This window comes from Salvelinus alpinus, chromosome 6, assembly GCF_045679555.1.
Source record: "Salvelinus alpinus chromosome 6, SLU_Salpinus.1, whole genome shotgun sequence".
Taxonomy (NCBI): Eukaryota; Metazoa; Chordata; class Actinopteri; order Salmoniformes; family Salmonidae; genus Salvelinus; species Salvelinus alpinus.
Genome location: NC_092091.1, coordinates 79,835,327 through 79,859,784, shown reverse-complemented (window position 1 = coordinate 79,859,784; position 24,458 = coordinate 79,835,327). Strand labels below are relative to the sequence as shown.

Sequence of the window (24,458 nt, the reverse complement as noted above, 5' to 3'; positions counted from 1 at the left end):
CATCCTGTTACCCACTGTATTACACACACACACCCACAGACACAGACACACACACACACACACACACACACACACACACACACACACACACACACACACACACACACACACACACACACACACACACACACACACACAGACAGACAGACAGACAGACAGACAGACAGACAGACAGACAGACAGACAGACAGACAGACAGACAGACAGACAGACAGACAGACAGACAGACAGACAGACAGACAGACAGACAGACAGACAGACAGACACACACACACACACACACACACACACACACACACACACATACACACACACACACACACACACACACACACACACACACACACACACACACACACACACACACGCACACACACTCTCTCTCTCTCTACTCTTAGGTTGTAAATAGCTGTAGTCTGCAGTGTGTCCCTGCTGCAGCTGACAGAGTAAACTACTGTTAGACAATCAATACACTGCAGTCTAGAGCAGTCAGTCTCTCCGCTCCCAACCCCAACTCTATCTATAAACACTATCTATAAACACTATCTATAAACACTATCTATCATTACTATCTATCACTATCTATAAACACTATAAACACTATCTATCACTATCTATCACTAGCTATCATTACTATCTATCACTATCTATCATTACTATCTATCACTATCTATAAACACTATAATAAAAACACTATAAACACAATCTATAAATACTATCTATCACTAGCTATCATTACCATCTATCGCTATCTATAAACACTATAAACACTATATATAAACACTATATATAAACACTATAAACACTATAAACACTATCTATCACTATCTATCATTACTATCTATCACTATCTATAAACACTATAAACACTATATATAAACACTATAAACACTATCTATCACTAGCTATCATTACTATCTATCACTACACTCTGCATTCTAGAGCAGTCAGTCTCTCAGCTCCCAACCCCAACACTATCTATAAACACTATCTATCACTACTATCTATCACTACTATCATTACTATCTATCACTACTATCATTACTATCTATAAACACTATCTATCACTAGCTATCATTACCTTCTATCACTATCTATAAACACTATAAACACTATCTATCACTATCTATCACTAGCTATCATTACTATCTATCACTATCTATAAACACTATAAACACTATCTATCACTAGCTATCATTACTATCTATCACTATCTATAAACACTATAAACACTATCTATCACTATCTATAAACACTATCTATAAACACTATCTATCACTAGCTATCATTACTATCTATCACTATCTATAAACACTATAAACACTATATATAAACACTATAAACACAATCTATAAACACTATCTATCACTACTATCTATCACTATCTATCACTACTATCTATCACTATCTATCATTACTATCATTACTATCATTACTATCTATCATTAATATCATTACTATCTATCACTACACTCTGCATTCTAGAGCAGTCAGTCTCTCAGCTCCTAACCCCAACTCTATCTATAAACACTATCTATAAACACTATCTATAAACACTATCTATCATTACTATCATTACTATCTATCATTACTATCTATCATTACTATCTATCATTACTATCTATCATTACTATCTATCATTACTATCTATCATTACTATCTATCATTACTATCTATCACCAACTATCATTACTATCTATCATTACTATCTATCACTATCATAACTTACACTAGCTATCGTTACTATCTATCATCAACTATCATTACTATCTATCACTAGCTATCATTGATATCTATCACTAGTTATCATTACTATCTATCACTAGCTATCATTACTGTCACTAGCTATCATTGATATCTATCACTATCTATCATTACTATCTATCACTAGCTATAATTGATATCTATCACTATCTATCATTACTATCTATCACTATCTATCATTACTATCTATCACTATCTATCATTACTATCTATCACTAGCTATCATTACTATCTATCATTGATATCTATCACTATCTATAATTGATATCTATCACTATCTATAATTGATATCTATCACTATATATCATTGATATCTATCACTATATATCATTGATATCTATCACTATCTATCATTACTATCTATCATTCCTATCTATCACTATCTATCATTACTATCTATCACTAGCTATCATTACTATCTATCATTGATATCTATCACTATCTATAATTGATATCTATCACTATCTATAATTGATATCTATCACTATCTATAATTGATATCTATCACTATATATCATTGATATCTATCACTATCTATAATTGATATATATCACTATCTATCATTACTATCTATCACTATCTATCATTACTATCTATCACTATCTATAATTGATATATATCATTACTATCTATCACTAGCTATAATTGATATCTATCACTATCTATAATTGATATCTATCACTATCTATAATTGATATCTATCACTATCTATCATTACTATCTATCACTATCTATAATTGATATCTATCACTATCTATCATTACTATCTATCACTATCTATAATTGATATCTATCACTATCTATCATTACTATCTATCACTATCTATCATTCCTATCTATCACTAGCTATAATTGATATCTATCACTATCTATCATTACTATCTATCACTACTATCTATCACTATTTATCATTACTATCAACACTATCTATTAAATTATCTTCATGTTCTGACCTTATCATGTAGGATCGCCCCTTTCATTCTCCACATGTCCGATACTCCCTTGGGCGTCCGTTCATGTCTATCGTGTATCAATTCTCTGTCAAGTGTCTTATCTACTTTAAAAGTTATCTGTGCTGCCCCTTAGTTCCTGAAACCAACTAAGTTTTCATTCCCTCTTTGTCTCCCCTCAGTAACCGTGACCCAGTCTGTGTCACTCCTATCTTGCTGATTTCCTGCCCCCCCCCCTTCCCCTCGGTAACCGTGACCCAGTCTGTGTCACTCCTATCTTGCTGATTTCCTGCCCCCCCCCCCTTCCCCACCTTCTCCTCTCTGCTCCCAAACCTTCAAGGTTTTAGCAGTGCGGGGAGGGCTCCTCCTTCCTCCTATCTGTCTGTCAATTATATGGGTGGTTGACAAATCTTGACTAAGTGTCTTACTGTCTGAACTCATAGATTTTGGAAAAAGTACCTGTCCATGGTGGCCATCTCCAAAGTAATTACATAGGTTTGTTTAAGGTTATCTCTGTGTTCCCCATAATCCGGAATCAACACAAATGTAATTTATCCCTGTCCTGTTGGCCTGGATTATGTTCTAAATACTTAACATAAGTCTTAATCATAAGTCTTAACATTAATCCAAGGCTATGCCATTTCTTTCTTCTCATTGGTTCAAATTACCACTATGTAAAATAAATATAAACTCATTCATAATTATCAATTACTCAATTTACCTTAATATCAGTATCACAAATTACCTCTAATATCACTATCTATCATTACTATCTATCACTAGCTATAATTGATATCTATCACTAGCTATCATTACTATCTATCACGATCTATCATTACTATCTATCACGATCTATCATTACTATCTATCACGATCTATCATTACTATCTATCACTAGCTATCATTGATATATATCACTACATTATTCCATCAGATCATTTAGGCAACATAACGTATTACATCGAAATCGCCTCGCTATTATTTTGAATGGCTTAGTCTTTCAATTTAACCTAAACAAGCTTTTAAAACGTTCAGTTTATATCTTAAACAAACACTAACAACCGTATCTTTCCAGGCAAAACATATCAAAAGTTGAATTACTATCCAAATTATAGTCTGCATAGTCTGATATCCGAACCCGAGCCTCCCGCGTTCTTAGGCAAGAGTTCCACCCCTCGACCACTATCACTATTGGAAAGACAGAGCCTCAAATAACCCAATTATTATAATTGTCTGTAGTCGTAACTCTGGCCCGTACTGCCGAGACAATTTCCAGAAAATATCCCTAATTTAAATGCTCGACTTTCTCCCTTCCTTTTAAAAATATTTCCTGCTCTTTCCTGCAATTTCCCCGAGAGTAGCAAGAAATATTCAACTCCTGTCTGTTCGCTCTCTCTCTCGGTCTACAGCCCACTGTAAAATTACCGCTGCCCCCTGTCCTGGGGTCCCGTCTCCTTTTACAGCCGCCCATCCTTTCCTACTGACCTTTTTCTGTCTCATCTCCATATCTCTTATGTATCTACTATATCATTAATTCTAATTTTTCTACAACTCGACTTCTCTCAAATTCGTACATCTTTCTCAATTTTGGCCATTAGATTTACCTCACATCCCCGGTTAATTCCGGGACCTCCTTTGAGGATTTACTGCCCTTTGTTCGTAATTTTTTTTTATCTATAGGTGTCTCACAATTAATGTGTATGTCTCTACTACCTATGTGCGTGTGCTTATATTATGATCGATATATCTATCTCACACACAAATTATTATCTTGTTATTCTATGTGTTTGCTTTTTAAAACTGATCTCTTCTCACACTCTATGGTGTGTGTGTTTATATTCGGTCTCTATGATCTATGTGTGTGTTTCTTTTCAACATATTTTGCGCGCCTCCAGTAGTTCTTGCCTCCCTCCCTACTAATATATTTTAGATCATTTACTTCAACCAGTTTTACTTTTAGGTCTTACTGTTAGATCTTAGTATATTAGATCGGCTAATGTATATTGGCCAATTTAACTGTTAGGTCTCAACATTAGATAGTTTAGTGCGTCCAGATACATTCCGGAAAATCTATGTGTATTTTTTTGTACACACTCTATGTGTATGTAATGTTTAATGTGTGTTTCTCCTTTCTGGAAACTTTATCTATAGCGTTGACTTTCGATCGGATATTAGGTCTTACCTTTACAACTATAAGCTATTACCCAGGAGTCGTAAATCCCTAGTTAAAACTTCTTGTCACTACAGGGGGTGCTGTTTCAACTTCGACATTTTGCGTCTCCAAATTAAACTGCCTCGTACTCAATTCTTGCTCGTACAATATGCATATTATTATTACTATTGGATAGAAAACAATCTCTAGTTTCTAAAACCGTTTGAATTATGTCTGTGGGTGACCCAGAACTCTATCTGCAGCGAAATCCATGACAGGAACTGCGAAGGTCTGAAAAATAGTCTCTGTTCTCAGTTCAGTTTTAAGCTCTGTGTATATCCTATGGACCGAAATGAACTGCACCCGCCGTCCCCTGGATGTCAGTAACCAATGAGAAGTGGAATGGTGTCTCTGCGTGTATCTCAGAGTTTATAATAGGGGATAGAGTGAGATGTACGTTCTTTTCGATGCTCGCCATGGCGCAGGAGAGGACATCAGAATTGCATGCTCAAAAGCTCTTGTTATCGACCTAAGATATATCAGTCTGTCATTTAATTCGATATAGTTGTTAGAAACATCATAACGAAGTTATTTGAAACGAGTATATTGCTATTTTTCGGCATTTCCTTAGTATTGCGTTTGAGGATTTGGACATGTGTGTGCCGTGTAGCTATCGTTAGCTGCTAGTTCCGAAGTTGAAGAGGATGTTTTACAACAAAGGAACGATTCTTTTGGACAAAGGACACATTGCCCAAGATACTGATGGAAGCTCGTCCAAAAGTAAGCTATTTATGATTTTATTCCGTATTTATGTGGAAAAATGTAAACGCATTTGTCAGCCATTGTTGCGGCACTAGTCTGGCTCTAACGCACACTGTATGTCTAGTAATGTTAATTTTAAAAATATAAATCAGCGGTTGCATTAATAACCAATGCATCTTTCATTAGCTGTCCAACCTGTATTTTTTTGTCAATCTAATCGATAAATAATCGTAAACTTATGTGCCTTTCCAAGATGGCGCCGGCCAGAAATGCATGCCATGTTTTGACTGTTTACATAGCATAACCACGATTTGTGATGCTAAATATGCACATTTTCGAACAAACTCTATATGCATTGTGTAATATGATGTTACAGGACTGTCATCTGAAGAATTCTGAGAAGGTTAGTGAAAAAATTAATATATTTTGGTGGCGATAACGTTATCGACCCCTTTGGCTTGATTCAATGCTGGGGAGATGTTAGCTCATGTGGTATGCTAATATAACGATATATTGTGTTTTCGCTGTAAAACACTTAGAAAATCTGAAATATTGTCTGGATTCACAAGATGTTGGGCTTTCATTTGCTGTACGCTGTGTATTTTTAAGAAATGTTTTAAGATGAGTAATTAGGTAATACACGTTGCTCTCTGTAGTTATTCTAGTCGCTTTGGTGAGTTTTGTGATAGTGGCTGCAATGGTAAACTATGATTTATACCTGAAAAATGCACATTTTTCTAAAAAAACATATGCTATACCATAAATATGTTATCAGACTGTCATCTTATGAAGTTGTTTCTTGGTTAGTGGCTATATATATCTTTATTTAGTCGAATTAGTGATAGCTGCTGATGGAGTAAAAAACTGGTGGAGTAAAAAAATGTGGTGTCTTTTGCTAACGTGGTTAGCTAATAGATTTACATATTGTGTCTTCCCTGTAAAACATTTTAAAAATCAGAAATTATGGCTGGATTCACAAGAGCTGTATCTTTCATCTGGTGTCTTGGACTTGTGATTTAATGATATTTAGATGCTTGTATTTACTTGTGACGCTATGCTAGGCTATGCTAGTCAGCTTTTTACTGTGGGGGGGGGATCCCGGATCCGGGTTTAGTAGCCGTGAAAGGTTAACCTCTTATTTCGGGTTGTGTCAGAGGGCTTTTTAAAGTACACTAATATCTCGTATCTAAATCCGCTACTTTAGGCTTCCCTCTCCTCCTTATTGGACACTATCCAATAAGTGTTGAGTAGGTTAAGTTATCCTGCTAGTTATTATTTGTACAAGACGTCCTACCTAACAACACCTATTTAGTATCCCGGCTTAATCTCGGGCGAAGTTTAGTTTTATTTATGGTAGCGCACCTTACCTCAGGGCATTGCGGACCTGTTACAAACCCTGTGTATATTGGTAATACAAAACCCTGTGTATACTGGTCATACAAAACCCCTGGAATCTGTTTGGAATAGCAAAAACTCCTATTATTGATCATTTCTAAACATTTTAGAATATCAAATCAAAGATATCTTAAATCCCCCCAAATCCCAGAACAAAGACTACTAACCTTTTCTTCAGACTGGGAAAAGCAATGCATTCTGGATCTGTTGAGACAAAGGTTGAATAATCCCTCGAGGTCTGTTGAGACAAAATCAGAATAATCCCTTCAAGTCTGTTGAGACAAAGGCAGTCAATTCTTTGTTCTGTGAAAAGGAGAGATGTGTTGCATATTACATATTACAACCTGATTGGCCATATGCCAATGAGGGCCTGTGAGAATGTAGGGGTTCATGAGGAAAGCATCTCTCTCATAACATAAAGGCTTCATATTTCATAAAGGTCATGTTAACAGACTGATATCTAAGCCTGTTAACCTCAGACCTTATTCCAAAACCCTATTCTTTCCCCATAGGGATGGCTGAATGAACCAGAGGTAATTTATTTCCAGGTTTTAGGACTACAAGCTGGCGAACTCTACTGTGGCAAAATTGGTTCCTGTTTCAGACATATTTTTGATCAGGTTTGCGTGGGTCAAACCAAAACAACCTAATGATTGGTTGACAATAGATCCTCCCACAATGCAGCGATGGTTTCAGGGTGAAGTTGGTGTAGAGCAACTGCAGTCAAAACTTGATGACCTTTGATCACTTGATTTTTGTAAAGTTCATGCAGTCGATATGTAGGTGCAAGTCGGACAATTTTTATTCCAATAATGCAACACACTTTAAAAGACTGTGACCAACGATGGCGGTGACCAACTTTGACAAAAGTAATCTGCATTAGGAAAACTGTTGTAATGAACACTTATGAGAATGGTGTACTGAATTATCTGGACTTTACTACTTTAAATTATACTATTAAGATCAATTGGATAAAACAATTCCTAAAAGACCCACTTCTATCTGGAATTTTATTGCTCATCATGTCTTCTCTACTTTTGGTGGCCTTAACTTCATGTTGTTGTGCAATTATAATATTGACAAAATTCCAGTGAAACTTTCTGCTTTTCATCGGCAGGTTTTCTTGTCATGGTCCTTAATTTATAAACACAATTTTTCTCCACACAGATATTATACACTGCTCAAAAAAATAAAGGGAACACTTAAACAACACAATGTAACTCCAAGTCAATCACACTTCTGTGAAATCAAACTGTCCACTTAGGAAGCAACACTGATTGACAATAAATTTCACATGCTGTTGTGCAAATGGAATAGACAAAAGGTGGAAATTATAGGCAATTAGCAAGACACCCCCAATAAAGGAGTGGTTCTGCAGGTGGTGACCACAGACCACTTCTCAGTTCCTATGCTTCCTGGCTGATGTTTTGGTCACTTTTGAATGCTGGCGGTGCTTTCACTCTAGTGGTAGCATGAGACGGAGTCTACAACCCACACAAGTGGCTCAGGTAGTGCAGCTCATCCAGGATGGCACATCAATGCGAGCTGTGGCAAGAAGGTTTGCTGTGTCTGTCAGCGTAGTGTCCAGAGCATGGAGGCGCTACCAGGAGACAGGCCAGTACATCAGGAGACGTGGAGGAGGCCGTAGGAGGGCAACAACCCAGCAGCAGGACCGCTACCTCCGCCTTTGAGCAGGAGGAGCACTGCCAGAGCCCTGCAAAATGACCTCCAGCAGGCCACAAATGTGCATGTGTCAGCATATGGTCTCACAAGGGGTCTGAGGATCTCATCTCGGTACCTTTATTGTCAATCAGTGTTGCTTCCTAAGTGGACAGTTTGATTTCACAGAAGTGTGATTGACTTGGAGTTACATTGTGTTGTTTAAGTGTTCCCTTTATTTTTTTGAGCAGTGTATATGAAATAATTGGAATATATTGTATAAAAATACTTCTTTGTTTTTAGAATATTGGTTCTGAAATAATATCCTATCGGTGAGCCAACTGGTAAATGCAGAGGGTCTTTTACTCAGTTATAAGGAATTCTTATCACTTTACAAGGTCCCTGTAACACCTAATGATTTTGCAATTGTTTTAGATGCCATTCCCTCAGGTGTTGCTCTGTTATTCAGGAACGTGTCAAGACCCTCAGAGCCAACCTTCTATTGACCCTGTTGACTCATCAGTAGGAAAGATTTGTTTCTCTTTTGGCCCATTCAACAACAGAGCGATACAAACCTTGTTTCAGCAGGATGTTGTATCTATACCTTATGTCATGCCTTATTGGAATGGATTTATTGATAATATCTGTTGGAAAAAAGTTTGGATGTTGCCACACACATACCTACTTGTTAACAAAATTAAGGAGGTTTCCTTTAAAATTATTCATAAATATTATCCTGCCAACCACTATATGAAGACGTTTAAGGAAAACATCAACTCAAATTGTACCTTTTGTAATGACCACCCAGAAACAGTGTTGCATCTTTTTTGCCATTGTATTCATGTAAGAAAACTGTGGCAAGACATCAGTAGATTTATAATTGAACACATTTATGAAGATTTTACACTATTGTGGAGAGATGTACTGCTTGGATTCTTTACCTATGATAGAAATAACCTGAAACATTTTTATGTAATTAATTTAATTATTCTTTTGGCCAAATTTCATATACACAAATGTAAATTTACTAACAAAAAAACACATTTTCTTACCCTACAAAAAGAAATTGAACTGTATTTTAAGACAGTTAAATACTCTACTAACAAGAAAGCTGTTAGAATTGTCCCTTAAGGTCCTTGTGTAATTGTAATGTGATATTGTACCCCCCTAGCCCCGCCCCCTATACCCCCTAGCTCGATTGTCCATTATATATAATCTATATATATAATCTATATATACTTGTGTTCCCTTATGTACTTTCTGTATTGATTTGTTGTTAATAAAAAAAATATATATATATAATAATAAATAAAAATAAATAAATAAAAGTAATTTGCTCGAACGCGCCCAACAAGTAGACCAGAGCCAGCTGTTCCCTCTCTTGCGTGAGCCAGATATTATGGAGGAACCAGGAGCCCACACGGGAAAAGCCGAAAGAGGAAACTTACACTGACAGGAACATTGACAAAAAAACCTCTCCAATGGTAAACGGCTTGAGTAAACTCTTATTTATCCACCATCTTTGGGGTTAATAATGGTCGGAGGTGCAAAACGAACTGCACGGTGGTCATGTGATAACACTGTGGTCATGTGATGTACACGGAAGTGTAACTCCTCCGCACCGCAGTTGTCAGTACCTTGCAGAGTTTTAGAACCGGTCTACACCGTTAACGTCTAGTAGTATAATCAAATAGCTGGTTAATGTAGCCTAGGTTAGTAGTCAGCTCGTATCTAGTCCTCTCTGCGGTCATGTTGTTGTTGAGTGTTGTGAGCAGTGTCTGTCTGCTCCTAGCGACGCTACAGGCAGAGCTGGTACAATGTGACGCCGTATTGAACATATCTACAGGTTTGTTACCACAGGTCTGTCTTTCAACGTGTTTTCATTTCATATGGGTCTCGTCTGTATGGGCTACTACTGTGTCAGACCAGTTTGTGCTTGTTTCAGGTGAGAATATCGGACAACTCGGGAAGGATTCGGTGCAGCTCGTGACTAACTCGACCAACGGCACCGAGCTAACCTACGGCTTCGTCTCGTGCGGAGTGGCCGTTCTGTTTTACGGTTCTAACTTTGTCCCCGTGAAGAAAATACCCACCGGAGACGGTAAGGACGAAGCGAGACAAATATATAATGAGTTCAACGCCTTCAGAACTAAGTTAGTTTACTCAACATGTTAACCAAGATTCGGCTAAACGGCTTCAATAGACGACACTTGGTTTATTCCTGGTGTTTCGTTGGTCTGGTAACTTGACATTGTGTTTATTCCTGGTGTGTCGTGGGTCTGGTAACTTGACATTGTTTAACCTTCTTCCTGTACTATTACATGTTCTGTTTTCTGATAAATTAAATTTGTGCAACTTTCCACTGTTCCAAGGCTTTCCAAACGCAACTTATTGTGTAATAACTATCGATCACTGATTGATTAGGCATCATACCTGTTGAATTACGTCATCACTAATCAATGATGCTGTTTAGTTAGAAAGGCCGGGCCACATTCAGTTGCCAAACCGAGATAGAAATGCCACGAATAGAGCTCATGTGATTCCTTATTATACATTCTATTGTTTTCTACGTGGCCTGTTTATATCTGAACATTTCCTAAACACTGTGTCCTGCTGAATACACCCCAGGTGTGTCCAACTCACCTATGCTACCGCAGTAACATGCTAAACACTGTGTCCAGCTGAATACACCCCAGGTGTGTCCAACTCACCTTTGCTACCGCAGTAACATGCTAAACACTGTGTCCAGCTGAATACACCCCAGGTGTGTCCAACTCACCTTTGCTACCGCAGTAACATGCTAAACACTGTGTCCTGCTGAATACACCCCGGGTGTGTCCAACTCACCTTTGCTACTGCAGTAACATGCTAAACACGTGTATGTGACCAATAACATTTGTGTGTGTGTGTGTATGTGTGTGTGTGTGTGTTGCAGGTCTGTTCTTCCAGTGGGTGCTGTGTGCAGCAGTCTGGAGCGTCTCTCTGGTGGTCAACATTATTCTGGGGTCTCCCACCTTTTGGCCTCTAGCCATGCTGGGGGGGGCCATCTGGGCTACAGGTCAGTATACCTCTAGCCATGCTGGGGGGGGCATCTGGGTTACAGGTCAGTATACCTCTAGCCATGCTGGGGGGGGGGGTGGCATCTGGGCTACAGGTCAGTATCCCTCTAGCCATGCTGGGGGGGGGGGGGGGGGCATCTGGGCTACAGGTCAGTATACCTCTAGCCATGCTGGGGGGGGGGCATCTGGGTTACAGGTCAGTATCCCTCTAGCCATGCTGGGGGGGGGGGGCATCTGGGTTACAGGTCAGTATACCTCTAGCCATGCTGGGGGGGCCATCTGGGCTACAGGTCAGTATCCCTCTAGCCATGCTGGGGGGGGGATCTGGGCTACAGGTCAGTATCCCTCTAGCCATGCTGGGGGAGGGGGGGGGGGGGGGCGCGCGCATCTGGGCTACAGGTCAGTATACCTCTAGCCATGCTGGGGGGGGGGCATCTGGGTTACAGGTCAGTATCCCTCTAGCCATGCTGGGGGGGGGGGGGCATCTGGGTTACAGGTCAGTATACCTCTAGCCATGCTGGGGGGGGCCATCTGGGCTACAGGTCAGTATCCCTCTAGCCATGCTGGGGGGGGGCGGCGCATCTGGGCTACAGGTCAGTATACCTCTAGCCATGCTGGGGGGGGGGGGGGGCGCGCTATCTGGGCTACAGGTCAGTATACCTCTAGCCATGCTGGGGGGGGGGGCGGGGGCATCTGGGCTACAGGTCAGTATACCTCTAGCCATACCTCTAGCCATGCTGGGGGGGGGGGGGCATCTGGGCTACAGGTCAGTATACCTCTAGCCATGCTGGGGGGGGGGGGGGGGGCGGGCGGGCGGGCATCTGGGCTACAGGTCAGTATACCTCTAGCCATGCTGGGGGGGGCATCTGGGCTACAGGTCAGTATACCTCTAGCCATGCTGGGGGGGGGGGGGGCATCTGGGCTACAGGTCAGTATACAGTGGGGAGAACAAGTATTTGATACACTGCCGATTTTGCAGGTTTTCCTACTTACAAAGCATGTAGAGGTCTGTAATTTTTATCATAGGTACACTTCAACTGTGAGAGACGGAATCTAAAACAAAAATCCAGAAAATCACATTGTATGATTTTTAAGTAATTAATTTGCATTTTATTGCATGACATAAGTATTTGATCACCTACCAACCAGTAAGAATTCCGGCTCTCACAGACCTGTTAGTTTTTCTTTAAGAAGCCCTCCTGTTCTCCACTCATTACCTGTATTAACTGCACCTGTTTGAACTCGTTACCTGTATAAAAGACACCTGTCCACACACTCAATCAAACAGACTCCAACCTCTCCACAATGGCCAAAACCAGAGAGCTGTATAAGGACATCAGGGATAAAATTGTAGACATGCAACAGGCTGGGATGGGCTACAGGACAATAGGCAAGCAGCTTGGTGAGAAGGCAACAACTGTTGGCGCAATTATTAGAAAATGGAAGAAGTTCAAGATGACGGTCAATCACCCTCGGTCTGGGGCTCCATGCAAGATCTCACCTCGTGGGGCATCAATGATCATGAGGAAGGTGAGTTATCAGCCCAGAACTACACGGCAGGACCTGGTCAATGACCTGAAGAGAGCTGGGACCACAGTCTCAAAGAAAACCATTAGTAACACACTACACCGTCATGGATTCAAATCCTGCAGCGCACGCAAGGTCCACCTGCTCAAGCCAGCGCATGTCCAGGCCCGTCTGAAGTTTGCCAATGACCATCTGGATGATCCAGAGGAGGAATGGGAGAAGGTCATGTGGTCTGATGAGACAAAAATAGAGCTTTTTGGTCTAAACTCCACTCGCCGTGTTTGGAGGAAGAAGAAGGATGAGTACAACCCCAAGAACACCATCCCAACCGTGAAGCATGGAGGTGGAAACATCATTCTTTGGGGATGCTTTTCTGCAAAGGGGACAGGACGACTGCACCGTATTGAGGGGAGGATGGATGGGGCCATGTATCGCGAGATCTTGACCAACAACCTCCTTCCCTCAGTAAGAGCATTGAAGATGGGTCGTGGCTGGGTCTTCCAGCATGACAACGACCCGAAACACACAGCCAGGGCAACTAAGGAGTGGCGCCGTAAGAAGCATCTCAAGGTCCTGGAGTGGCCTAGCCAGTCTCCAGACCTGAACCCAATAGAAAATCTTTGGAGGGAGCTGAAAGTCCGTATTGCCCAGCGACAGCCCCGAAACCTGAAGGATCTGGAGAAGATCTGTATGGAGGAGTGGGCCAAAATCCCTGCTGCAGTGTGTGCAAACCTGGTCAAGAACTACAGGAAACGTATGATCTCTGTAATTGCAAACAAAGGTTTCTGTACCAAATATTAAGATCTGCTTTTCTGATGTATCAAATACTTATGTCATGCAATAAAATGCAAATTAATTACTTAAAAATCATACAATGTGATTTTCTGGATTTTTGTTTTAGATTCCGTCTCTCACAGTTGAAGTGTACCTGTGATAAAAATTACAGACCTCTACATGCTTTGTAAGTAGGAAAACCTGCAAAATCGGCAGTGTATCAAATACTTGTTCTCCCCACTGTACCTCTAGCCATGCTGGGGGGGGGGGGGGGCATCTGGGCTACAGGTCAGTATACCTCTAGCCATGCTGGGGGGGGGGAGGCATCTGGGCTACAGGTCAGTATACCTCTAGCCATGCTGGGGGGGGGCATCTGGGCTACAGGTCAGTATCCCTCTAGCCATGCTGGGGGGGGGCATCTGGGCTACAGGTCAGTATCCCTCTAGCCATGCTGGGGGGGGGGGGGCATCTGGGCTACAGGTCAGTATACCTCTAGCCATGCTGGGGGGGGCATCTGGGTTACAGGTCAGTATCCCTCTAGCCATGCTGGGGGGGGCATCTGGGTTACAGGTCAGTATACCTCTAGCCATGCTGGGGGGGGGGCATCTGGGCTACAGGTCAGTATACCTCTAGCCATGCTGGGGGGGCATCTGGGCTACAGGTCAGTATCCCTCTAGCCATGCTGGGGGGGGGGGGCATCTGGGCTACAGGTCAGTATACCTCTAGCCATGCTGGGGGGGGCATCTGGGCTACAGGTCAGTATACCTCTAGCCATGCTGGGGGGGGGGGGGGCATCTGGGCTACAGGTCAGTATACCTCTAGCCATGCTGGGGGGGGCATCTGGGCTACAGGTCAGTATACCTCTAGCCATGCTGGGGGGGCCATCTGGGCTACAGGTCAGTATACCTCTAGCCATGCTGGGGGGGGGAGGGCATCTGGGCTACAGGTCAGTATACCTCTAGCCATGCTGGGGGGGGCCATCTGGGCTACAGGTCAGTATACCTCTAGCCATGCTGGGGGGGGGGGGGCGCATCTGGGCTACAGGTCAGTATACCTCTAGCCATGCTGGGGGGGGAGGGCATCTGGGCTACAGGTCAGTATACCTCTAGCCATGCTGGGGGGGTGGGGCATCTGGGCTACAGGTCAGTATACCTCTAGCCATGCTGGGGGGGGGGGGCATCTGGGTTACAGGTCAGTATACCTCTAGCCATGCTGGGGGGGGCCATCTGGGCTACAGGTCAGTATCCCTCTAGCCATGCTGGGGGGGGGGGCGGCGCATCTGGGCTACAGGTCAGTATACCTCTAGCCATGCTGGGGGGGGGGGGGGGGCGCTATCTGGGCTACAGGTCAGTATACCTCTAGCCATGCTGGGGGGGGGGGGCGGGGGCATCTGGGCTACAGGTCAGTATACCTCTAGCCATACCTCTAGCCATGCTGGGGGGGGGGGGGCATCTGGGCTACAGGTCAGTATACCTCTAGCCATGCTGGGGGGGGGGGGGGGGGCATCTGGGCTACAGGTCAGTATACCTCTAGCCATGCTGGGGGGGGCATCTGGGCTACAGGTCAGTATACCTCTAGCCATGCTGGGGGGGGGGGGGCATCTGGGCTACAGGTCAGTATACAGTGGGGAGAACAAGTATTTGATACACTGCCGATTTTGCAGGTTTTCCTACTTACAAAGCATGTAGAGGTCTGTAATTTTTATCATAGGTACACTTCAACTGTGAGAGACGGAATCTAAAACAAAAATCCAGAAAATCACATTGTATGATTTTTAAGTAATTAATTTGCATTTTATTGCATGACATAAGTATTTGATCACCTACCAACCAGTAAGAATTCCGGCTCTCACAGACCTGTTAGTTTTTCTTTAAGAAGCCCTCCTGTTCTCCACTCATTACCTGTATTAACTGCACCTGTTTGAACTCGTTACCTGTATAAAAGACACCTGTCCACACACTCAATCAAACAGACTCCAACCTCTCCACAATGGCCAAAACCAGAGAGCTGTATAAGGACATCAGGGATAAAATTGTAGACATGCAACAGGCTGGGATGGGCTACAGGACAATAGGCAAGCAGCTTGGTGAGAAGGCAACAACTGTTGGCGCAATTATTAGAAAATGGAAGAAGTTCAAGATGACGGTCAATCACCCTCGGTCTGGGGCTCCATGCAAGATCTCACCTCGTGGGGCATCAATGATCATGAGGAAGGTGAGTTATCAGCCCAGAACTACACGGCAGGACCTGGTCAATGACCTGAAGAGAGCTGGGACCACAGTCTCAAAGAAAACCATTAGTAACACACTACACCGTCATGGATTCAAATCCTGCAGCGCACGCAAGGTCCACCTGCTCAAGCCAGCGCATGTCCAGGCCCGTCTGAAGTTTGCCAATGACCATCTGGATGATCCAGAGGAGGAATGGGAGAAGGTCATGTGGTCTGATGAGACAAAAATAGAGCTTTTTGGTCTAAACTCCACTCGCCGTGTTTGGAGGAAGAAGAAGGATGAGTACAACCCCAAGAACACCATCCCAACCGTGAAGCATGGAGGTGGAAACATCATTCTTTGGGGATGCTTTTCTGCAAAGGGGACAGGACGACTGCACCGTATTGAGGGGAGGATGGATGGGGCCATGTATCGCGAGATCTTGACCAACAACCTCCTTCCCTCAGTAAGAGCATTGAAGATGGGTCGTGGCTGGGTCTTCCAGCATGACAACGACCCGAAACACACAGCCAGGGCAACTAAGGAGTGGCGCCGTAAGAAGCATCTCAAGGTCCTGGAGTGGCCTAGCCAGTCTCCAGACCTGAACCCAATAGAAAATCTTTGGAGGGAGCTGAAAGTCCGTATTGCCCAGCGACAGCCCCGAAACCTGAAGGATCTGGAGAAGATCTGTATGGAGGAGTGGGCCAAAATCCCTGCTGCAGTGTGTGCAAACCTGGTCAAGAACTACAGGAAACGTATGATCTCTGTAATTGCAAACAAAGGTTTCTGTACCAAATATTAAGATCTGCTTTTCTGATGTATCAAATACTTATGTCATGCAATAAAATGCAAATTAATTACTTAAAAATCATACAATGTGATTTTCTGGATTTTTGTTTTAGATTCCGTCTCTCACAGTTGAAGTGTACCTGTGATAAAAATTACAGACCTCTACATGCTTTGTAAGTAGGAAAACCTGCAAAATCGGCAGTGTATCAAATACTTGTTCTCCCCACTGTACCTCTAGCCATGCTGGGGGGGGGGGGGGGGGCATCTGGGCTACAGGTCAGTATACCTCTAGCCATGCTGGGGTGGGCATCTGGGCTAGGGGGGGCCATCTGGGCTACAGGTCAGTATACCTCTAGCCATGCTGGGGGGGGGGCATCTGGGCTAGGGGGGGCCATCTGGGCTACAGGTCAGTATACCTCTAGCCATGCTGGGGGGGGGGGCATCTGGGCTAGGGGGGGCCATCTGGGCTACAGGTCAGTATACCTCTAGCCATGCTGGGGGGGGGCATCTGGGCTACAGGTCAGTATACCTCTAGCCATGCTGGGGGGGGGGGGGGCTACAGGTCAGTATACCTCTAGCCATGCTGGGGGGGGGGGGGCATCTGGGCTACAGGTCAGTATACCTCTAGCCATGCTGGGGGGGGGGGGGGCATCTGGGCTACAGGTCAGTATCCCTCTAGCCATGCTGGGGGGGGGGGGGCATCTGGGCTACAGGTCAGTATCCCTCTAGCCATGCTGGGGGGGGCATCTGGGCTACAGGTCAGTATCCCTCTAGCCATGCTGGGGGGGGGGGGGCATCTGGGCTACAGGTCAGTATACCTCTAGCCATGCGGGGGGGGGGGCATCTGGGTTACAGGTCAGTATCCCTCTAGCCATGCTGGGGGGGGGGGGGCGGCATCTGGGCTACAGGTCAGTATACCTCTAGCCATGCTGGGGGGGGGGGGGCGGCATCTGGGCTACAGGTCAGTATTCCTCTAGCCATGCTGGGGGGGGGGGGGGGCATCTGGGCTACAGGTCAGTATACCTCTAGCCATGCTGGGGGGGGGGCATTTGGGCTACAGGTCAGTATCCCTCTAGCCATGCTGGGGGGGGGGGCATCTGGGCTACAGGTCAGGATACCTCTAGCCATGCTGGGGGGGGCATCTGGGCTACAGGTCAGTATACCTCTAGCCATGCTGGGGGGGGGCATCTGGGCTACAGGTCAGTATCCCTCTAGCCATGCTGGGGGGGGCATCTGGGCTACAGGTCAGTATCCCTCTAGCCATGCTGGGGGGGGGGAAATCTGGGCTACAGGTCAGTATACCTCTAGCCATGCTGGGGGGGGCATCTGGGCTACAGGTCAGTATACCTCTAGCCATGCTGGGGGGGCATCTGGGCTACAGGTCAGTATACCTCTAGCCATGCTGGGGGGGGGGGGGGGCATCTGGGCTACAGGTCAGTATCCCTCTAGCCATGCTGGGGGGGGGGGGGCATCTGGGCTACAGGTCAGTATACCTCTAGCCATGCTGGGGGGGGGGGGGGGGGCATCTGGGCTACAGGTCAGTATCCCTCTAGCCATGCTGGGGGGGGGGGGGCATCTGGGCTACAGGTCAGTATACCTCTAGCCATGCTGGGGGGGGGAAATCTGGGCTACAGGTCAGTATACCTCTAGCCATGCTGGGGGGGGGGATATCTGGGCTACAGGTCAGTATACCTCTAGCCATGCTGGGGGGGCATCTGGGCTACAGGTCAGTATACCTCTAGCCATGCTGGGGGGGCATCTGGGCTACAGGTCAGTATCCCTCTAGCCATGCTGGGGGGGGGGGGGGGCATCTGGGCTACAGGTCAGTATACCTCTAGCCATGCTGGGGGGGGGGGGGGGGGCATCTGGGCTACAGGTCAGTATCCCTCTAGCCATGCTGGGGGGCATCTGGGCTACAGGTCAGTATACCTCTAGCCATGCTGGGGGGGGGGGAATCTGGGCTACAGGTCAGTATCCCTCTAGCCATGCTGGGGGGGCATCTGCGCTACAGGTCAGTATCCCTCTAGCCATGCTGGGGGGGGGGGGCATCTGGGCTACAGGTCAGTATACCTCTAGCCATGCTGGGGGGGCATCTGGGCTACAGGTCAGTATACCTCTAGCCATGCTGGGGGGGGGGGGGCATCTGGGCTACAGGTCAGTATACCTCTAGCCATGCTGGGGGGGGGGGGGGGGGGGGCGGCATCTGGGCTACAGGTCAGTATTCCTCTAGCCATGCTGGGGGGGGGGGGGGGGGGCATCTGGGCTACAGGTCAGTATACCTCTAGCCATGCTGGGGGGGGGGGGGGGGGGGCATCTGGGCTACAGGTCAGTATACCTCTAGCCATGCTGGGGGGGGGGGGGCATCTGGGCTACAGGTCAGTATACCTCTAGCCATGCTGGGGGGGGGGGGCGGCATCTGGGCTACAGGTCAGTATTCCTCTAGCCATGTTGGGGGGGGGGGGGGGCATTTGGGCTACAGGTCAGTATACCTCTAGCCATGCTGGGGGGGCATCTGGGCTACAGGTCAGTATACCTCTAGCCATGCTGGGGGGGGGGGGGGGCATCTGGGCTACAGGTCAGTATCCCTCTAGCCATGCTGGGGGGGGGGCATCTGGGCTACAGGTCAGTATACCTCTAGCCATGCTGGGGGGGGGGGGGGCATCTGGGCTACAGGTCAGTATCCCTCTAGCCATGCTGGGGGGGGGGGGGGCATCTGGGCTACAGGTCAGTATACCTCTAGCCATGCGGGGGGGGGGCATCTGGGTTACAGGTCAGTATCCCTCTAGCCATGCTGGGGGGGGGCCATCTGGGCTACAGGTCAGTATACCTCTAGCCATGCTGGGGGGGGGGGGGCATCTGGGCTACAGGTCAGTATCCCTCTAGCCATGCTGGGGGGGGCATCTGGGCTACAGGTCAGTATCCCTCTAGCCATGCTGGGGGGGGGGGCATCTGGGCTACAGGTCAGTATACCTCTAGCCATGCGGGGGGGGGGGGCATCTGGGTTACAGGTCAGTGTCCCTCTAGCCATGCTGGGGGGGGGGGGGGCGGCATCTGGGCTACAGGTCAGTATCCCTCTAGCCATGCTGGGGGGGGGGGGCATCTGGGCTACAGGTCAGTATACCTCTAGCCATGCTGGGGGGGGGGGGGGGGGCATCTGGGCTACAGGTCAGTATACCTCTAGCCATGCTGGGGGGGGGGGGCATCTGGGCTACAGGTCAGTATCCCTCTAGCCATGCTGGGGGGGGCATCTGGGCTACAGGTCAGTATCCCTCTAGCCATGCTGGGGGGGGGAAATCTGGGCTACAGGTCAGTATACCTCTAGCCATGCTGGGGGGGGCATCTGGGCTACAGGTCAGTATACCTCTAGCCATGCTGGGGGGGCATCTGGGCTACAGGTCAGTATACCTCTAGCCATGCTGGGGGGGGGGGGCATCTGGGCTACAGGTCAGTATCCCTCTAGCCATGCTGGGGGGGGGGGGGGCATCTGGGCTACAGGTCAGTATACCTCTAGCCATGCTGGGGGGGGGGGGGGGGGCATCTGGGCTACAGGTCAGTATCCCTCTAGCCATGCTGGGGGGGGGGGCATCTGGGCTACAGGTCAGTATACCTCTAGCCATGCTGGGGGGGGGGGAATCTGGGCTACAGGTCAGTATCCCTCTAGCCATGCTGGGGGGGGCATCTGGGCTACAGGTCAGTATCCCTCCAGCCATGCTGGGGGGGGGGGGGGCATCTGGGCTACAGGTCAGTATACCTCTAGCCATGCTGGGGGGGGGGGGGGGGCATCTGGGCTACAGGTCAGTATCCCTCTAGCCATGCTGGGGGGGGGCATCTGGGCTACAGGTCAGTATCCCTCTAGCCATGCTGGGGGGGGGAAATCTGGGCTACAGGTCAGTATACCTCTAGCCATGCTGGGGGGGAATCTGGGCTACAGGTCAGTATACCTCTAGCCATGCTGGGGGGGCATCTGGGCTACAGGTCAGTATACCTCTAGCCATGCTGGGGGGGGGGGGGGGGCATCTGGGCTACAGGTCAGTATACCTCTAGCCATGCTGGGGGGGGGGGGAATCTGGGCTACAGGTCAGTATCCCTCTAGCCATGCTGGGGGGGGCATCTGGGCTACAGGTCAGTATCCCTCCAGCCATGCTGGGGGGGGGGGGGGCATCTGGGCTACAGGTCAGTATACCTCTAGCCATGCTGGGGGGGGGGGGGGGGCATCTGGGCTACAGGTCAGTATCCCTCTAGCCATGCTGGGGGGGGGCATCTGGGCTACAGGTCAGTATCCCTCTAGCCATGCTGGGGGGGGAAATCTGGGCTACAGGTCAGTATACCTCTAGCCATGCTGGGGGGGCATCTGGGCTACAGGTCAGTATACCTCTAGCCATGCTGGGGGGGCATCTGGGCTACAGGTCAGTATACCTCTAGCCATGCTGGGGGGGGGGGGGGGCATCTGGGCTACAGGTCAGTATCCCTCTAGCCATGCTGGGGGGGGGGGGGGGGGGGCATCTGGGCTACAGGTCAGTATACCTCTAGCCATGCTGGGGGGGGGGGGGGGCATCTGGGCTACAGGTCAGTATCCCTCTAGCCATGCTGGGGGGGGGGGGCATCTGGGCTACAGGTCAGTATACCTCTAGCCATGCTGGGGGGGGGGGGGCATCTGGGCTACAGGTCAGTATACCTCTAGCCATGCTGGGGGGGGGGGGGGCGGCATCTGGGCTACAGGTCAGTATCCCTCTAGCCATGCTGGGGGGGGGGGGGCATCTGGGCTACAGGTCAGTATACCTCTAGCCATGCTGGGGGGGGGGGGGGGGCATCTGGGCTACAGGTCAGTATACCTCTAGCCATGCTGGGGGGGGGGGGGGGGGGGGCGCATCTGGGCTACAGGTCAGTATCCCTCTAGCCATGCTGGGGGGGGCATCTGGGCTACAGGTCAGTATCCCTCTAGCCATGCTGGGGGGGGGAAATCTGGGCTACAGGTCAGTATACCTCTAGCCATGCTGGGGGGGGCATCTGGGCTACAGGTCAGTATACCTCTAGCCATGCTGGGGGGGCATCTGGGCTACAGGTCAGTATACCTCTAGCCATGCTGGGGGGGGGGGGGGGGGCATCTGGGCTACAGGTCAGTATCCCTCTAGCCATGCTGGGGGGGGGGGGGGGGGGCATCTGGGCTACAGGTCAGTATACCTCTAGCCATGCTGGGGGGGGGGGGAATCTGGGCTACAGGTCAGTATCCCTCTAGCCATGCTGGGGGGGGGGGGCATCTGGGCTACAGGTCAGTATACCTCTAGCCATGCTGGGGGGGGGGAATCTGGGCTACAGGTCAGTATCCCTCTAGCCATGCTGGGGGGGGCATCTGGGCTACAGGTCAGTATCCCTCTAGCCATGCTGGGGGGGGGGGGGGCATCTGGGCTACAGGTCAGTATACCTCTAGCCATGCTGGGGGGGGGGGGGCGGCATCTGGGCTACAGGTCAGTATTCCTCTAGCCATGTTGGGGGGGGGGGGGGGGCATTTGGGCTACAGGTCAGTATACCTCTAGCCATGCTGGGGGGGCATCTGGGCTACAGGTCAGTATACCTCTAGCCATGCTGGGGGGGGGGGGGGGCATCTGGGCTACAGGTCAGTATCCCTCTAGCCATGCTGGGGGGGGGGCATCTGGGCTACAGGTCAGTATACCTCTAGCCATGCTGGGGGGGGGGGGGGCATCTGGGCTACAGGTCAGTATCCCTCTAGCCATGCTGGGGGGGGGGGGGCATCTGGGCTACAGGTCAGTATACCTCTAGCCATGCGGGGGGGGGGCATCTGGGTTACAGGTCAGTATCCCTCTAGCCATGCTGGGGGGGGGCCATCTGGGCTACAGGTCAGTATACCTCTAGCCATGCTGGGGGGGGGGGGGGCATCTGGGCTACAGGTCAGTATCCCTCTAGCCATGCTGGGGGGGGCATCTGGGCTACAGGTCAGTATCCCTCTAGCCATGCTGGGGGGGGGGGCATCTGGGCTACAGGTCAGTATACCTCTAGCCATGCGGGGGGGGGGGGCATCTGGGTTACAGGTCAGTGTCCCTCTAGCCATGCTGGGGGGGGGGGGGGGCGGCATCTGGGCTACAGGTCAGTATCCCTCTAGCCATGCTGGGGGGGGGGGGGCATCTGGGCTACAGGTCAGTATACCTCTAGCCATGCTGGGGGGGGGGGGGGGGGCATCTGGGCTACAGGTCAGTATACCTCTAGCCATGCTGGGGGGGGGGGGCATCTGGGCTACAGGTCAGTATCCCTCTAGCCATGCTGGGGGGGGCATCTGGGCTACAGGTCAGTATCCCTCTAGCCATGCTGGGGGGGGAAATCTGGGCTACAGGTCAGTATACCTCTAGCCATGCTGGGGGGGGCATCTGGGCTACAGGTCAGTATACCTCTAGCCATGCTGGGGGGGCATCTGGGCTACAGGTCAGTATACCTCTAGCCATGCTGGGGGGGGGGGGCATCTGGGCTACAGGTCAGTATCCCTCTAGCCATGCTGGGGGGGGGGGGGGGCATCTGGGCTACAGGTCAGTATACCTCTAGCCATGCTGGGGGGGGGGGGGGGGGCATCTGGGCTACAGGTCAGTATCCCTCTAGCCATGCTGGGGGGGGGGGCATCTGGGCTACAGGTCAGTATACCTCTAGCCATGCTGGGGGGGGGGGAATCTGGGCTACAGGTCAGTATCCCTCTAGCCATGCTGGGGGGGGCATCTGGGCTACAGGTCAGTATCCCTCCAGCCATGCTGGGGGGGGGGGGGGCATCTGGGCTACAGGTCAGTATACCTCTAGCCATGCTGGGGGGGGGGGGGGGGGGCATCTGGGCTACAGGTCAGTATCCCTCTAGCCATGCTGGGGGGGGGCATCTGGGCTACAGGTCAGTATCCCTCTAGCCATGCTGGGGGGGGGAAATCTGGGCTACAGGTCAGTATACCTCTAGCCATGCTGGGGGGGAATCTGGGCTACAGGTCAGTATACCTCTAGCCATGCTGGGGGGGCATCTGGGCTACAGGTCAGTATACCTCTAGCCATGCTGGGGGGGGGGGGGGGGGGCATCTGGGCTACAGGTCAGTATACCTCTAGCCATGCTGGGGGGGGGGGAATCTGGGCTACAGGTCAGTATCCCTCTAGCCATGCTGGGGGGGGCATCTGGGCTACAGGTCAGTATCCCTCCAGCCATGCTGGGGGGGGGGGGGCATCTGGGCTACAGGTCAGTATACCTCTAGCCATGCTGGGGGGGGGGGGGGGGCATCTGGGCTACAGGTCAGTATCCCTCTAGCCATGCTGGGGGGGGGCATCTGGGCTACAGGTCAGTATCCCTCTAGCCATGCTGGGGGGGGGAAATCTGGGCTACAGGTCAGTATACCTCTAGCCATGCTGGGGGGGCATCTGGGCTACAGGTCAGTATACC

General features: G+C 48.6%; 1 protein-coding gene across 2 annotated transcripts in view; it reads left to right on the top strand.

Annotated features, from left to right (window-relative positions):
* The first annotated feature begins 10,033 nt into the window (after positions 1 to 10,033).
* Positions 10,034 to 24,458, top strand: part of LOC139579442 (transmembrane protein 144-like) — a 47,253-nt gene continuing 32,828 nt past the window's right edge. Inside the window, exons 1-3 of one of the 2 annotated variants that reach the window (XM_071408115.1) lie at positions 10,034 to 10,528; positions 10,628 to 10,783; positions 11,618 to 11,740. In XM_071408115.1, the coding sequence (XP_071264216.1) occupies positions 10,432 to 10,528; positions 10,628 to 10,783; positions 11,618 to 11,740 (376 nt within the window). In that variant the 5' untranslated portion in view covers positions 10,034 to 10,431. The remainder of the gene's footprint in view (positions 10,529 to 10,627; positions 10,784 to 11,617; positions 11,741 to 24,458) is intronic. The other variant, XM_071408113.1, reaches the window with a different exon arrangement.